This window comes from Halyomorpha halys, unplaced genomic scaffold (assembly GCF_000696795.3).
Source record: "Halyomorpha halys isolate HHAL.00 unplaced genomic scaffold, Hhal_1.1 Scaffold977.1, whole genome shotgun sequence".
In the NCBI taxonomy this organism is placed as follows: domain Eukaryota; kingdom Metazoa; phylum Arthropoda; class Insecta; order Hemiptera; family Pentatomidae; genus Halyomorpha; species Halyomorpha halys.
In genome coordinates, this window is record NW_027116440.1 from 147,442 (window position 1) to 163,825 (window position 16,384).

The window sequence follows — 16,384 nt, forward strand, 5'->3', positions numbered from 1 at the left end:
TATGTAATGTAGTAGATAATGGCATTAAAATAAATTAACTGAAAATGATTGATTACTCGTTTTTTCAAAGATATAAGTTTTCGAAAACTTCAAAAATTACTTCTTCTTTTGGTTATGTATTTATTTTTCTGACTCATACAATAGCAACTAAGATCAATTGATATTTTCTTATAAAAATAAAATCTTCATACTGAAATCCAACAAATACTATGTAATATAGTAGATAATGGAACAACTAAATAACTGAAAATGATTGATTTCCAGTGTTTCCTAAGATATAATTTATTGAAAGTTTAAAAAATGACTTCTCTTCTGTTGGTTATGTATTTATTTTTCTGTCTCATCCAATAGCAACTAAGCTCAATTGATATTTTCTTATTGAATTAAAATCTTCATACCGAAATCCTACAAATTTTATGTAATATAGTAGATAATGGAACAATAAAAAAAAACGAAAATGATTGATTACTACTGTTTTCAAAGGTATGAGTTTTTGAGATCTTATAAAAAATTACTTCTTCTTCTGTTGTTTATGTATTTATTTTTCTGACTCATCCAAAAGTAACTAAGCTCAATTGATATTTTCTTACAGAATTAAAACCTTCATACCTAAATCCAACAAATTGTATGTAATGTAATAGATAATGGAACTACAATAAAATAACCGAAAATGATTGATTTCTATTGTTTTCAAAGATATACATTTTAAAAAATTCTAAAATCACTTCTTCTTCTGTTGGATATGTATTTATTTTTCTGACTCATCCAATAGAAACTAAGCTCAATTGATATTTTCTTGAAAATTTTGAAAAAAATTGAAAGATAACCATTTGTGATTGTTAACACATAATAGCATGTACCCATAATAAACATCTACAATAATTGCGTGATAGAATTCACTTTAAAAGGGGTTGTGAAAAGCGGGGCATGACTGCATTTGTTTATCATTAATCCTGATTTTCCTCTCCTTGCAGATTAAATTGTATCAAATATAATTTTGTTCCAAGACTTTTTTCACATCACTGTATGTTAATAAGTAAATCCTATCATTGCTTTGCTTAAAAAGTGTCACATCTGAAAAAAAAAAAAATAGTTTGTACTTGACGTACTCCATAGATTATACTATCTATATATAATATACGATATATAATAAAATCATAATAAATACTAGAAGAATTTTATTACTTTTTAGGTTGTATATAATACTTATTTATAACAAAGACATTCATGGAATGCATAAGTACTGTTATAAAAAATAATTCTGATTGAAATTAAATACATTGCAATAGTAGTGGTTAACATATGAGGTAGAGATGAACAAAATTCAAGTTATCGTCCTCTTAATCTGTCTCCCTCTTCCTAATTATTTTTTTTTATTCGTATCTTTTAAAAGATACGAATAATATTCATTTCTGAATCATTCGGAATATGAATATTATTCGTATCTTTTAAAAGAAAACGACATGTACTCAATATTCAACAGATCTTTTTTCTTTCATACTTTTCAAAACCATTCTCAATAGATAATAAATGACAACACATTGTAAAGTATACTAGATATGATTTTACATTATCATTATCTAGTGTTACTTTTAATATGAGATTGTACTTAATGTTTCACGAGATCACATTCATTTGTCGTACATACAATTGTGATAATAACACTAAGTGCACATTCATTATAAACATTTTTAACAACTATAGTTCATCATGCTTAGAGGACATAGATATTGGGTATGACCAAAATCCTGAAGGAAGACCCCTGACATCTCGTTCACGTTTTACAAACGCTGTAAAAGAAGAAATGCAATTTCCAATAAAGTAATTTGACAATCCCAATATAGACAATTCTACATGAGGGCTTGATCCTTCAGCCTTCACAACAGCTATCTGTAAACAGTTATAAACAAAAAATCAGTTAGCTAATCATAATATTTCATTTATTTCTATTAAAATATTTAATACTCAAATAAAAAGGGATATATTAAAAAAACAAATTAGATAAAAAATAGTTGAAGTGCACTTAATTATTACAAATTAATCAAACTAAGTATTACAAACTTATTTATTTTGTCCATTAATCAAAATCATCTTTATTAATATATTAACAATAGCAACCAAATTTGGACCAGTAGTTCTCAAAATGATTTGTCTAGTCGCACACTCAATTATCAAACTATATTCATGGCAACCCTATTAAATATACATGTTTTTAAATGAAATAATTAACTAAAGTAGTGAATAAAAAAGAAACATAAAATACAAATGAAATAATAAACTAAAGTAGTAAATAAAAGAGAAATATAAAATACAAATAATCGCAATAAAAAAATATAATAATTTTTTAATTGCTTTGATTATATATTTAATTAAACTATTTCAAATTTCACAGTACCCTTATGGCATATTTGGTATTACAGTACTCCTTAAGCTGCCACAAGGATCATTTTGAGAATCACTTCTTTGAACCAATAAAATACAAAAATTCCAAGAAAAAATACCAGTACTTTAATTTCCAAAAGAAATTTAAGTTCTGACAACACTAAGTTGAAAGAAACGTAAGGTATTCATCATAAAGCTTTGCTTCAATTGCTTTTATTCTTAGAAATCTTATAAAAAATAAAAATTTTAGAAAATCAAGGTTATAAAATTGAATACATAACATTTCTTAATGTCTATATATTTGAAATTCTATTTATACATTCCAATTTTCTCATGGTAAGCAAATAAAATGACCTCTAAAAGCCAAAACTTTGGATTTACCCTGCTTCCTTTCTAAATCGGTGATTCATTCTGAAACTTTTTCAAGTGATTTCTCAATAAATCCCTCATTCCAAAAGACATAAATTTTAAAAATAAAACATTAAATTTTAAAATATCATCTAAAGAAGACAAAATTAGAAACAGATTTCTTCTAAGAATGAAGAAACAGATGGATACATTCTATACAAAGGTGAAACCCTTCTCTTTTACAAACTGCAGCACCTTAAACAGGTAATATTGAAATTTGAAGATATGATATAAACAAATCCCAAGGATATGTTTTCTCAAGAAGTAGAAGATTCATATAGGATCTCTTGATCAATTGAGGAAGTGTCACAAAAGACCCACACAGAGGTTTCACGTCCCTCAATATAATAATTAAGACTATGTTCAAACCTCAACATAACTATTCAAGTTAAGCATCCACAAAGAACAGTAAGAAATTGTGATATCTTATCAATTCTTGCTTTCAAATTACCAGAAATTACATAAATTTGTGAAAACGAGAAATAACAAGCTACTTCTATATCTGATAAATAATTCTTCAACATTTATACTAATACATACATTTAGGTTAATTCATACATATTTTGACATCTGGTTTTTCACAAAAATTAACCAGCATAGTCGTATTTAATTAAATCATTTTAGCATCTTCATCCATCCACCAAGACCAAATCTTTTTTTCTCCCCTGCCTGGCCATCTCTTCCAAATTTATTAATTTTCATTTTCTCACACGATTTTAAGATCAATTTATTTCTGGGAACAATAAATAAATTTTTATGATGGTGAAGCCCAGTTCTCAATTGCAAACCTTACTAATAGTGGCTGCAGCTTACATCACTCCTTTCTGCTTCTCCTCCTTCACCTGGTGTCACAACTTCAGTTTCAGTGCCATCCTGAATATCTTTGATCTCTGGGTGGACTTGATCCTTCAAACAGTGTTTATGCACGTAAACATTTTATTTTATTTGGATAGAAAATTTTTATCATTTTTTTAAGTAACCATATTGCACATCAAATAACATTGACACCAATCTACTTATTTTATTTATATAAATTATACAGTAATATAATGTAAAATATTTTGTAAATATGAATATCCAACTTTTTGTAATAAGGATTAAGAGTGCAGCTGTAACCATGGACATATGTTTAAACAGTCAGTCGACTTTGTGGCCTCATAACATCTACTAGTGCTTATCCTATTAGGTATCAATGTCTGCTTACGAGGTAACTATGTCTGCTTACGAGGGGATTACGATCAACAAGTGAGATATTTTTCCATCATCCTCCTAAGGCTATCATCTACATGGCCTTCATCCTCAACTTAAGGTCAGATAGACATTAATAGTTTTCATCCAACTGATTTAATTAATTAATTATCGACCATAAAATATTTTCTTTGTTGTTAAAAACTCTCTTTTGCCCTGTTTAGTTTATAATAATTGATTCTTATATTTTTTTATTGTTTCCTTTGTTATAAAATTTGACTGCTTCATTTATTTATTTTATTAACACCACTTATTTACCTTAATTAAAGAACTAATAATTATATACATATTTTCCTTTTGTACAATAGTTTAATTCATTTACAAAATATAATTTTTTCAATATTTTAATTAATGATAACCAAATTAAGCAGAACCTGGTATTTACAGCATTAGAAAATTCCTTTAGACGTTGGATTCCGTACACAACAAACAGCAATTAATCTAACAGTGAGATATCGGTAAGTGCTGCTCCAAACAGTGCTGCATTTTTGAGTTTTTGAGAGAGGTCACTGATGATCTACTGACTCCAGTGTCTCGGAGACAACTGCTGCTTGTGTAGTCTGTTAGTCGATGTTCCAATCAAGTTCTTCATGTCGGTGGAATCTGTCTGCACAGCCTTCTCTAGTCAGGAAAAAATCTGTCTTGAAACTTTATGAACAGACCCTGTATATACACAAGATGAACCGATCAGTTGATGACTATGCAATAAGTTTGGACTAAGATGGCCATTATAAGAGTGAGATTAAAAAGAAGGCAAGTTGATATACCACTATATCCAACTTGACTCTATAAATATCCTTAAACATCTATCAACATAACTCAGTCTAATAGGTTTACTCAGTTTCTTGGGTTCAATAAGCTCAAGAAGAGATTAGCTACTTTATGCAAGCCAAAAACTGATGAAAGATGGGTAGGTTTTGTTCATAACTCCCACCCCTCTTTCAAGAAAATATTGGAGAATGATACTTTGGCCCTATTGTATTGTTTTTTTTCATTGCCTACTTCTTTGCTTTTTCTTTTTCATTCTGCAATTAGGATAAAGCAATGAAATAAAATATTAAAAAGAGAATATTACATGCTAACTATTGAAAATTATGTATTATGTAATATACTGGTAGATGTATCATTTCAGTTAAGCCCTTCAAGAGCCACTTAACTTTAAAAGCTTTAAAGAAACTTCTAGACAAGGAGCTTTGTAATTCTTAAGCCTCATAATAGCTTTAACTAACTATTCCTTGACTGGTGGCCCCATGATCCTATAAAGTGTGTTCCTTGAGTTGTTTCTACCATAAACCTTTTTCTGCTAGGCAATCATTAACTATTAAAAAATCATTCAATTTTTAAGTCACTCTTCTCTTAGAATAACTTTCTTTATTTAAAAAGAGAGGGTAATTTCTGACTTATTTTGACAGGAAACTAATGTTGGAAAATTAATGTAAATTTAAATATTAGGAGTACAAATAAGTACCTGCCATTTTCTATCAAAAATTAGGAATTTATTGTAAAAGAACGGTATATTATGTTTAATTAAAAAAAATTGCACACCACTAGTCGCTATTTTTTCCTATTTTTCTGGCAGCATTCAGATACCATATCCAAAAAACTCTTCATCTTTTAAGGCTAAACACAGATCGACCCAATTTTAAGCCACCTTTATTTGATATAAAACGCTGAACAGACTGACACTGTGTTATCAATCAATTAATCTTACCAATATGAATATATCTATACACTTTTAATCAAACTTTTAAAAGTTTTTCTACAATAACTTATTTCTTGTTAGTTTTTGGCTAGTGGTAAATTCGTCTGGAAATACACTATAGAAAAGCTAAGCAAAACAAGATGCTATATTAAATTTTACGGGAAATTAAAAAGGGAATTTTGCTTGGAAGAGTTTAAATACTCCTTTCTGTATAGTACCTTGCATATTTTTTCTGAAACTTAAAATTGAGCTAGTTTTAAGAAATTGAAAAATTGAACTCCAACCTTCAAAACATCTAATTATAACTAACATTTCTTCAAGTTTTTCAAGGATAAGAAGAAATACATTTTTCCTTTGAACAAAGTCATATATCCTTTCTTAAAGATTAAGGACTGATTAATTGGTATCTTCATTTCTAGCACCAATCAGATTAGGTAAAAAAAAATTGGTTATGATGAAAATTTTTTTTGAATTTTTCATTTATAACTTCTTTAGCGGGAACACTTCATTTGAGTTTTTATCTTTACAATTTAAATTGGAATACAGAAATGTGGCTTAGGCTATAATCAGTAAATTTAGGAGGGTCTATGAATTTATACTAACATTTCAGAAGAAAATGCATTGTTCGTTTTTGTTTTTTTTTATTTATTCATGGGTGGAAAGTTGGATTTGTTTTAATTACCTCCATCATATTTCAAAACTAAGAAAAAACCACCATAATGAAATTTTGCATTAATTCACATTACCCAATCCCCAATTATTTTTAGGTGGTTGTGATGGCCACCTTAGTGAACTTGAATCAGAAGCAGGACTGGTTTGAATAATGTTTCTACCATTTGACAAAGATGGCCCCAACAGAAGGTTTGGTTGAAATTGTCATACTTGGTCATCTGGTAACAACATAACCTTGAAGTATTAGTAGAGGCGAAGCGGGAATCTAAATTAAAAATAATACCACTGAATGTTCTCTATAATAAGCTTATTCTAGAGAGACTTTTTCATAGTTGCCCTAAATCACTGGTTATTACTATTCCAAGAGCATTTGTCACTTTTTTTTTTGGGGGGGGGAGTTCAATACTTTTTTTGTTAATTGATAAATTGCTTTACCTCAAATTTGTCAATTTTAAACCAAAAATGTAATAAAGAAAAATATTAAATGAATAAATATTGGAATACATACACCTATATGTGTATAATATGAGAAATTTATTTCAAGCATTAAGTTTTAAGCAATTGGTATGTTTATTTGTTACTTAGATCATTTAGATTACAATAAAGTTAATATGAAATGTTTAAATTTTTAAAACTAATTATTTTTATTTTATACCTCCATTCGAGAGAGAGCCTTAGATAGCACTGGTAACATATGGTTGGAGTCCGAGGCAACAACCAATGACTTAATTGTACCAAGTGATCGAGCATGCCTCTTAATTTGTCTAATAATTATATCTTCACTTGGAAGGCACATTTCTTTGGTAGCCTTTTGTTTTCCAGAATAGCCAACACATTGGGGCGCAGCAAACAGGAGAGGAGATTTATCCACATGTTCACAAGCACGGACCTAAAACCATTAAGGAAAAAATCATAATATATAGAAAGAACTGATTGACAAAGGGGAGAGGGGAGTTTAATGTTGAAAATAACTCTTAAATTATCATCATTTGATACTTTAAATAATTAATATATTATATACAAAAATAATTTACCGTAACTGAATATGAAGGAGATGGTCAGGGGTGAGGTCAAAAAGAGTAAGCAACTATTTATTTGCCAACCTTTTTGCACGGCACTATATGTCTATCTGATGAAGTTCTGCAAAGTGGGGCAAAACATCAGCAATATAAATAATTGTAAACTATCTTTTGTTCCTTTTTTATCGTACCCCTGACCATCTCCTTCATGTTATTACTACATTTTGTTTTTAAAAACAGAACATTAATTTTATGACAAATAAACAATATAAAATGACATGGTCATTTGAAAAACTACGGTAAACCCAAGTTGAATCTAAAGTATGAACCTTTTTTTTTATTTTAACAAAAATTTAAATATTATTCATAGATTAATACAGCAATAATATACTACTGCATTTTAGAGTTCTAACTCAATATTTGGATACTGTTATAGAAGTATACAGAACACCTAAAGCTCCTAGTACAGAGAACAGCTAAAGCTCCTAGTACAGAGAACAACTAAAGCTCATAGCACAGAGAACATCATCTAAAGCTCATAGTATAGAGAACAGCTAAAGCTCATAGTATAGAGAACAGCTAAAGCTCATAGTATAGAGAATATCTTAAGCTCATAGTATAGAGAACAGCTAAAGCTCCTAGTACAGAGAACAACTAAACCTCATAGCACAGAGAACAGCTAAAGCTCATAGTATAGAGAATAGCTTAAGCACATAGTATAGAGAACAGCTAAAGCTCATAGTATAGAGTATAGAGAATATCTTAAGCTCATAGTACAGAGAATAGCTAAAGCTCATAGTATAGAGAACAGCTAAAGCTCATAGTATAGAGAACAGCTAAAGCCCATAGTAAATCCTAAACCAACAATAACTAGTAAAATAATATTAGTAGAGATGAAGGAGTTTCAATACTCTTGTCTTCACACTAGATCAAATATTAAAGATCAAAGGGTCACTATTCTTGCTTTAAAAAAAAGAAAAAGAGTCAAAACCATCATTATTATAAAAGTCCTGGGATAATCAACTTATCAGGATCAATTCAAAGATTCCAAACTGTACCCTCTATATCGAGGCCCCAGAAGTATAATAGTATACTTACCAGAAGTACAACTGCACACTCTCACTTCTAAATCACAACTAAAAAATGTGTCATTATTCTGCCATAAGGGGAGTAATTGGTCTTCTCTCCCATGGCAAAATTTGTAAGTACAATCGTGCGGATTTTTAAACATCTAATAAATGCATTTTTGAGCCCGCCAACAAACTAAAGTTAACTTCACAAAATTTTACTGTTCCATCATAATAATTCCAGAGCAACAATATTTTGTTGATCCATCAATGAATGTTCAATTACTGATAAATAGAAAGTAAAGTGAATATAGAGATGCCAGAAAGATATTTCACCAGAAGATCCATTCCAACAATCTCTGAGGGTTTGTTTACAGGGCACAATTGTCCTATGGGTTACTGATCTATTCTAGCAAAAGTGTGTAAAAGAGATTTTATTATGTGAACCTTTCAAAACATAAAAGTCAATCCCCATATCAACTACCAATCTTTAAACTAGTAGTGCACCTGAGTCAAATATTGCACGATGCTACGTCAGCCTCCTTGCCTATCACAGGCACATCGTTATCAGATAATTGAAGAAAATGAAATAATTAAACAGTTATAATTTTAATTTTTTTTAAAAATAGTAATCATTGTTAAATCATTACATAATTAGTTTTTACAAATTTAATGCAAATTTATTACATGATAATATTAAGTTATCATTTAATCAATGGAAGCAACAATGGCCCAAGTTAAGGCCATATTGCTGTCTCCACATTTATTTTTCCTAGTAGATAATACTTGCTAAGATTCCTCACACAAGAATGATATGTAATTTTGTAGATGTAAATATGGAAGTAAAACCAGAAAAAAGTTTCACTGCTTGAAAATTCCACAATCTCTTCTCCTGTTTTCTCAATAGCTTGGGTTACTCATTATCAATTCCAAATCCCAGAGGTTAGAACTGAAGGGTTTAACAAAATAATGTAAGTTAAAAAATGGAGAAAGAACTAGCATGTAGTTTCTTTTTCAAAATTATGCTCTAAGAGATGTGTAAAGAAAATTTATAAAGGATATAAATAATATGTCAGAATAGAATATAGGCAGTGAAAACATGATTCACAAAAATAAAAAGATATTTGAGAAATAAGTTCACCAATTACTGGCATAAGAGTTGATGTTTAATGATATTTCTTTATGTCGTTGTTTTTAAAATAATCTAGATTTATTTAATGGTTCATATAATAACAGGTTCATTAAACTAGGGCCTTAAAAATAAACGGTCAGGTGGGGAAACCTAACTCACACATTTTATAAATAGGTAAATAAAAATAAAATAATTTGAAGTTTTAACGAATCAATGAAACAACAAAGTTTTTTACAAATATGGTACACAACAATGCATGTATACATGTAAACAACAAATTTGATGTAAACAAATGATATGTAAATATAAACAAATATATATGTAAAACAAAGCTGTATGTACACAAGTTTTACAAATTTGAGGCAAAGGCATACATGATTTGGGAAAAACAACGTGGCCATTATGAATAACTGCATGATTGGGAGAAAATCTATTGATTCTTTTAACGACAATCATGCAAGTGTCTTAGATGACCAGTGGTTTTTAGTTTTGATGGTGTGGTATTTCTTTGTAAGTTCTTTTCTACTGTTATACAATACTATTTAAAAGTGATAGCTTCTAAAACCTCCTCAGTATTCGATCAAGGACCAGAGAAGCCTGAACTGATTCATTGTCTTCCTCAAAGATAGAAGATGTGGTGGAAGAGAATAATGCCTCTTCTTAATGTAAGATCACATGTTTTTAATTCTTACTTATTATAAATTTAAATAAAAGATTAATTCTAATTTTCCTATAAACACTAAATTGCCATATGCTTATGATAAATTCTATGAGTATATTCCATAAAGAATAGGTAGGGTCATAATTTCATTGCACACATAAAGAATAAAAAATAATTTAATTATCATAAAATAATCAACAAGGGTAAAATAAAAATATAAAACTGTCAAGTATTTAAACAATGATACCCAATCAATTCCATTACGGAGATGAATTCCAATAAAGGCTCCTCTGGGTAAAGTCTTTTTAATGAATTCCTTTGCTTCATCTGAAATTTTATCACTCCATTTTAAATATTTTTGTAATTTTGTATTTTCTTTTTGAACTGGAAATGATGCAGGAGCTCCAGTGAATGCTAAAACTGAGGGGGGGAAAGTCATAATAATAAAATAAGAAGTAAACAATTTGTACAAATATAATCTACTAATTATTTAAAGTAATAAAACAAGATTTCTGAGATATGATTCCAATGGTGGATCCAAAAATTTTAATGAGAGGAGAGGGACACACATGTGTACCAGCTCAATTTCATATATCTAATCAAAAATTTCATTAAAAAAAACTGTACATATATATAAAATTCAGTAATATAGACCCCCCATTTTGGGTTCTCCGGAGCGATAGACTTTGACAAATGTGGAAACAGAAGAATGAGAATATATGGAGAAGTGATTACTTTCAATTTTTATCGTAACTTCAATATAAGTTCTTAAAAAATGAGAGGTTTCATAACTGCAGTTATGAAATTGCAGTTCAGTCTGCAAATTGATTGTACAAATCTGGTTTTATAGATTTCGATGTCGACATCAACACTCAGTTGCACTCATCTATATAACATATTGTGTTTTAAAGTGTAAAAACTTGACGTTTTTGGAAAAGCATATGAATAAGCACGGATTAAACCTACTTCTAATGATAGACTCTGTGTCCCATGTTTTCTATGGGATACTTATCACATGTTTAGTTTTCAAAGTTACTATGAATGTTTCTTTTCGCTCGACTATTTAATTGAAGAGATACTATCCAGTACTGGTTAGCTCATTACCTACTTATTAAATATATAAACATAGTCATTATAAACTATGTAGTTTTGCTAATTATGTGTGCTGAATAGACTTTTATAATAATATTCTACTGTTTATCAGGAAAACATCTTTCCCTAATATCACTTATATTTTCAATGTATATGGGTACCCGTTAAGTATAATGGGAATGATTGCATTGCCTGAAATGTACAGGTATGTAATGCTGTTGGACTTAGTATCAAATGAATGCCTAAAAAAATTAAGAAGCATTGAGATGAATGGTAAACATTCAAGGAGTAGCCCAAAATGCAGATAGGAGGATTATGTTAGGGTTGATTTTCCTAATTTCAGATTGGAAAGCAAAGTGGATAGCTGTATGTAAACAGCAATTGGTGGTATCAACATCATTTTGATTTAAAGAATGATGGGTTTTAGAAAGTTCAAATTATTAACTAATATAAACAATATAACGTCAGGGTTGTTAGTGAAAGCAATCATCAGTTGGTGAAAGAAATATTTCATTAACATAAGTAAGAGAAATAACCTAACCTTTCCTTAATTTGGGTTCAGCCACAATGTTGTACCAATCACAAGTCATTACGATATTGACCACTCTAGTAACCCATGACTGATATGCTCATAGCCCAAACATATAGAATTTCATCTTAAAAACCATTGAGTGATATAATACAAATAAAAGAACATTTATTTAAGTTACAGATGAAAATAGCTTTTGTGAACTAAAATTAAATCCCCTTTCATTATACTACCCTAAAGTGAATAAATAAGCTTATATCAGGTCATTAAGAAAATGAAAAATTATTATTACATTTAACAATGACAAGTGTTACAAAAAATTACAAATAAGAAGGAAATTTTAATAATCAAACAAAATTGAAGATAAACAATATAAAACCTCAAAAAGATATAATAAAAATGTATTACCTGGAAACATCTCAATAGGATATTTCTGATTCCATTTTTCCGGCATATCACTGTAGTAAACATCATAGTGTAAAGGACCATAAAATTCAGAGCCAACAAAATCTATATTAAAAGTATCCCAAAATGGTCCAAATGGATTGCCTTCTTTTGCACTACATCCACCACTCGAACCACGAGATGAGTAGCAAAATGCTGAAATAAAAACCACTGATAAAGTGGCATGCACTTTATAAACATACATAGACAGTTAAATATTCTTTACCTATCCTTTTGTCCGGAGGCCAAATTTTTGGAGCAATATCATGCATAAAATCTTCCATTAATACTACATCATGAAACTCTAACAGAGGATCTACCTTGAAATATTTATTAAAAGGAACTTGTATCTATAAAATAAAAATACAAGTAATATAATTTTTACTGAGAATTTGTAAGTGAAAAAACATCAAAAGAAACATTCAGATCTGATCAGAATATAACAGTTATCAAAATAGTTAGATTAATAGCACGACTGAAACCAATAAATGAGGAGTTGATATGACTAGAACACAAGGTCCTAGAAAACTTACACTGGCAAGAAGAAACTAAACTTTTTGGAAATGCTGAAAAAAATATAAAAATTTAAAATATAGGAAATTATTACAAACGAAATGCAAACAATATGTTAAGGATTATAAAGGACCATTTAAGACTAGGACTCTTATAATCCATTTCTTATGAACAGTGAAACTTACTGAGATATCTGAGAAGCATACCCAGCATCATCCAAAATGTTAATGTTAGATGATATTACCAGTAAAGTAACAACATATACTTTCTGGGGGAAATAAGGCATTATACATAAAAAGTTTGAAACAGAGGGCCATGAAACAAATAAACAAAAGAGACCAATGTAATAATAATCTATCATAAGTTATAATAACTAGGGCTAGGATTTTTATTTAAATAAATACATCACTATACACCAACCAACTTTTCATATTTGGGATCAATTCAAACCAACTTTGATTTATATATTTTGTTTTAAATTACACATTTTTAAATACTTGACACATTTCTATATTTTTCATTCCATGTTAGTTGTTTTTATTAACATAAGAAACTGAAGAGTATGAGAACAAGAAAACAAATGTCTTCAAAATATCAGTCAGCACTTCCCAAAAGTAATATGTCAGCCCTATGCTACTGGATGGTTGCAGTTTTCTTTCAGATGTTATTAATGAAAACTCACAAGATATTTACTTTCATTTTATTATTCCTTGAATTAAACACAAATTATTCAATTCCAAGTTTCCTCCTACTCTGAAGAATAGAATATAGTTTCAAGTTATTTCCAATCTGTGAGTCAGAAAAAATTTATAAGTACGGTATTAAAGCATGATTCCGAGGTTCGTGAATTTACATTTTTTTTCTGAATAAGTTTCTACATGGGTTTCAGTTGACAAGACAACAAATATTGAAGGCTGGTATATTATCAATGTCATTGTTGGTATACTCTGCCTAGAATCTCCTTCAAAGCTACTTCTTCTAAACTACCTTAAGTGTTGGGAAAATATAATCATGCAACAATAGCACCAATGATTTTTAATGATTTCATAAATCTTTTTTGGATAAATGGTGTGCACCATGAAAAAGTGTTCTTGTTTTTGTCTAACAGCATTTTAAACATGATTAAAGCAGGAAAGTCTCTATAACTATTTTATCTTAAAGTTCTTCATGTTACATATCATATGGATATATTTTAAATAACAGATTGTGCCTCTTTTAAAAAACCAAACTTCTTAATTAAGGAGTTCTCAAAATGAAAGACATCTGAGGAGAAATAGGAAACAGAATTAACATGCAACTACAAAATGTCTTAAAAACAAGTACAAGCTCTCTAGATGTACTGTTGATTGTTTAAATCATTAAAGGAAAGAAGGTAACAGCTACAATGACATTTGAATAGAACCTTTTTGAAATTGGGTGAAACGAGCTGTTGAGTGAATCCCCCTGAACAGGAAGAGATGAAGGGGACAACGCAAGCGCTGGGCTGACGAAATAACAAAACAGTGTAGCGGTCCATTATGGATGAGGCACGTTCGAGATAGGGAATTGTGGAAAACTAAATGCCAGTAACTCCGGTTTTAAGGTTCGGCTAGTCTCCGCTTAAAAGACTCTAATCTCCCACATGGGAAGGTCTCTATGTGAATATGTTTAATGTTTATATTCATTCTTTTGTTCTTGGATTTTTTCCTAAAAGTAATTCATTTTGTATTCACATATAAATAAAGACTTATTGTTTTTGAAAGTCAGAACTAAAGCCTGATGTGACATATAGTTATAAATGCCTGAATTTCTAACAGTTTTCTGTTTCAAGAAACAGATTGCTTCTTTAAATGCATAATTTAATAATTTTGTTGCATTTACATACTTTATTATTGCTTACATTTTTTTTTTTTTTTTAAATCATTACAAATATATGTAAATATTTGGCATTTTTAATTACATGAAAATCTTAGCCCTAATAATATACAAAAAATTAAAAAAGTACTAGTTTATAACTGTAGTTCCAACATGGCAGATGGGCTTGAACTCACTTTTATACAATGAGAACACAACAGTCAGTCATAGTGGTCAGTTATAATCTGAAACAATCGACTGATATTTAATTATATAAATTCAGCAACTGACCTCAAATGAAAAGGATTCATTAGAGGCTTATGTTGAGATAACATACCAAGAAGAAGTCAACAGCTATAGTCCAATTATACTAGTAATAATAAAAATGAAGGATATAATCCAAAATAATAAGTAAGTGTCATACGTAAGGATATACCCACCAATCATGTAGAAGTAACACTTGGAAACTGCAATCTAAAAAAACATTTAAATTCAACCTAAACAAAGTTTTTTCTGTTTTATCCAACTGAAAATATGTTGAAATACCCAACTTTGTCTTTTTTTTTTTTGAGGGGGGTAATTTACAAATCTTTGATCTCATGGCTTTTTGTGGCATGAGAAATAAGGATTACTCTCAGAATCTTGGGCTAACAAGATGTACTATCAATTATATTGTTCATTAAGACTGAATAGACAAAAAATATATTGGTTCACTTGAAGCTGAACCAATGTTTAACTTAGCCGCACTCAAAACACAATTATAACCACTGAATAATTAAGACCAGATGTTAGAACCAGACCTCAATCCTTAAGTTTAATACTCAATATCAGAACAACATACATAATCTAATTTGTACGGATTCTTAAAAGAAAATAATTATGGCCTCCACTGACAAATTCCTGCACTTCCTAAACAGAATTGCCATCAAACCTAAGACATTCTGCAATGTAATAGCGATGCAATGAATAAGGTAGTCTAAAGACTCAACTTTCTAACACACTTTAATCAATTATTAGACGCCAATAATAGAAAGGGGTAAAGTAAAAAAAAAAAATATTGATTGAATTTGATCTACCCCAGTTTAAGAACTTCCAGAAAGTATTTAGAAATATCTGAATAACAAACTATTAAAATTAAAACAGAAAGGCAAGATAATCATGAAATTATTAGGAGTAGAAGTAAACATAAGAAACCTAAATTAATATCTCACCGATCTCGGCTCACCATACTTATATTCAACCCAGGGTGGTAATATTAATGTTCTATTTATACCTTTAGCAAATCCCAGAGCTCCCAAAAAATGGTCTGCTTGATTTCCAAACCTTCCTACAATATGATTAAAAATATCTTATACTAACTTGTTTTTTAATTAATACATATTTTATTAAAAATTAGTTAATAGAAGTTTACCCATGCATGGGCAATAAGCAATATATCCTTTATCATGTTTTAATTCAACAATAGGTAATAATATTGCTACTAAAATCCAAACATAAAACAAATATAAAACCATTATGATAATATAATTTCAAACATTGGCACCACCCAAAGTGTAACAAACGATAACGTTTGCTGGTAACTAAGACAAATAGGAAGATAACCTGAGCTGACGTCACCCAGGAGACGCTAATCAAAATCTTCATTTTTATTACGCATATAAAGCATTTTCAAGTCAATTGAA

General features: G+C 29.3%; 1 protein-coding gene across 4 annotated transcripts; it reads right to left on the minus strand.

Annotated features, from left to right (window-relative positions):
* Positions 1 to 1,435: 1,435 nt before the first annotated feature.
* O-fut1 (O-fucosyltransferase 1) lies at positions 1,436 to 16,285 on the minus strand. 4 transcript variants are annotated; one of them, XM_067053236.1, is made up of 8 exons: positions 16,114 to 16,285; positions 15,914 to 16,029; positions 12,583 to 12,706; positions 12,321 to 12,512; positions 10,539 to 10,711; positions 7,068 to 7,301; positions 3,604 to 3,696; positions 1,436 to 1,890 (listed from the first exon to the last, which is right to left on the minus strand). In XM_067053236.1, exons 1-8 carry the CDS (start codon positions 16,214 to 16,216, stop codon positions 1,699 to 1,701), a joined length of 1,227 nt encoding a protein of 408 aa, XP_066909337.1. In that variant the 5' UTR covers positions 16,217 to 16,285; the 3' UTR covers positions 1,436 to 1,698. The 4 variants fall into 4 exon arrangements, with proteins under 4 accessions (XP_066909337.1, XP_014286951.1, XP_066909338.1 ...); XM_067053237.1 differs by lacking the exon at positions 1,436 to 1,890 and adding an exon at positions 3,285 to 3,523; XM_014431465.3 differs by lacking the exon at positions 3,604 to 3,696 and having other exon boundaries at positions 16,114 to 16,279.
* Between the last annotated feature and the right edge of the window lie 99 nt (positions 16,286 to 16,384).

Excerpts from the sequence above, each read along its gene's own strand:
- O-fut1 (XM_067053236.1), bottom strand. The coding sequence starts at position 16,216 with ATGGTTTTATATTTGTTTTATGTTTGGATTTTAGTAGCAATATTATTA. Across the intron at positions 10,712-12,320 it reads TCCTATTGAGATGTTTCCAG|TTTTAGCATTCACTGGAGCT; the intron begins GTAATACATTTT and ends TCCCCCCCTCAG. Across the intron at positions 1,891-3,603 it reads GAGAAGCAGAAAGGAGTGAT|ATAGCTGTTGTGAAGGCTGA; the intron begins GTAAGCTGCAGC and ends AACTGTTTACAG.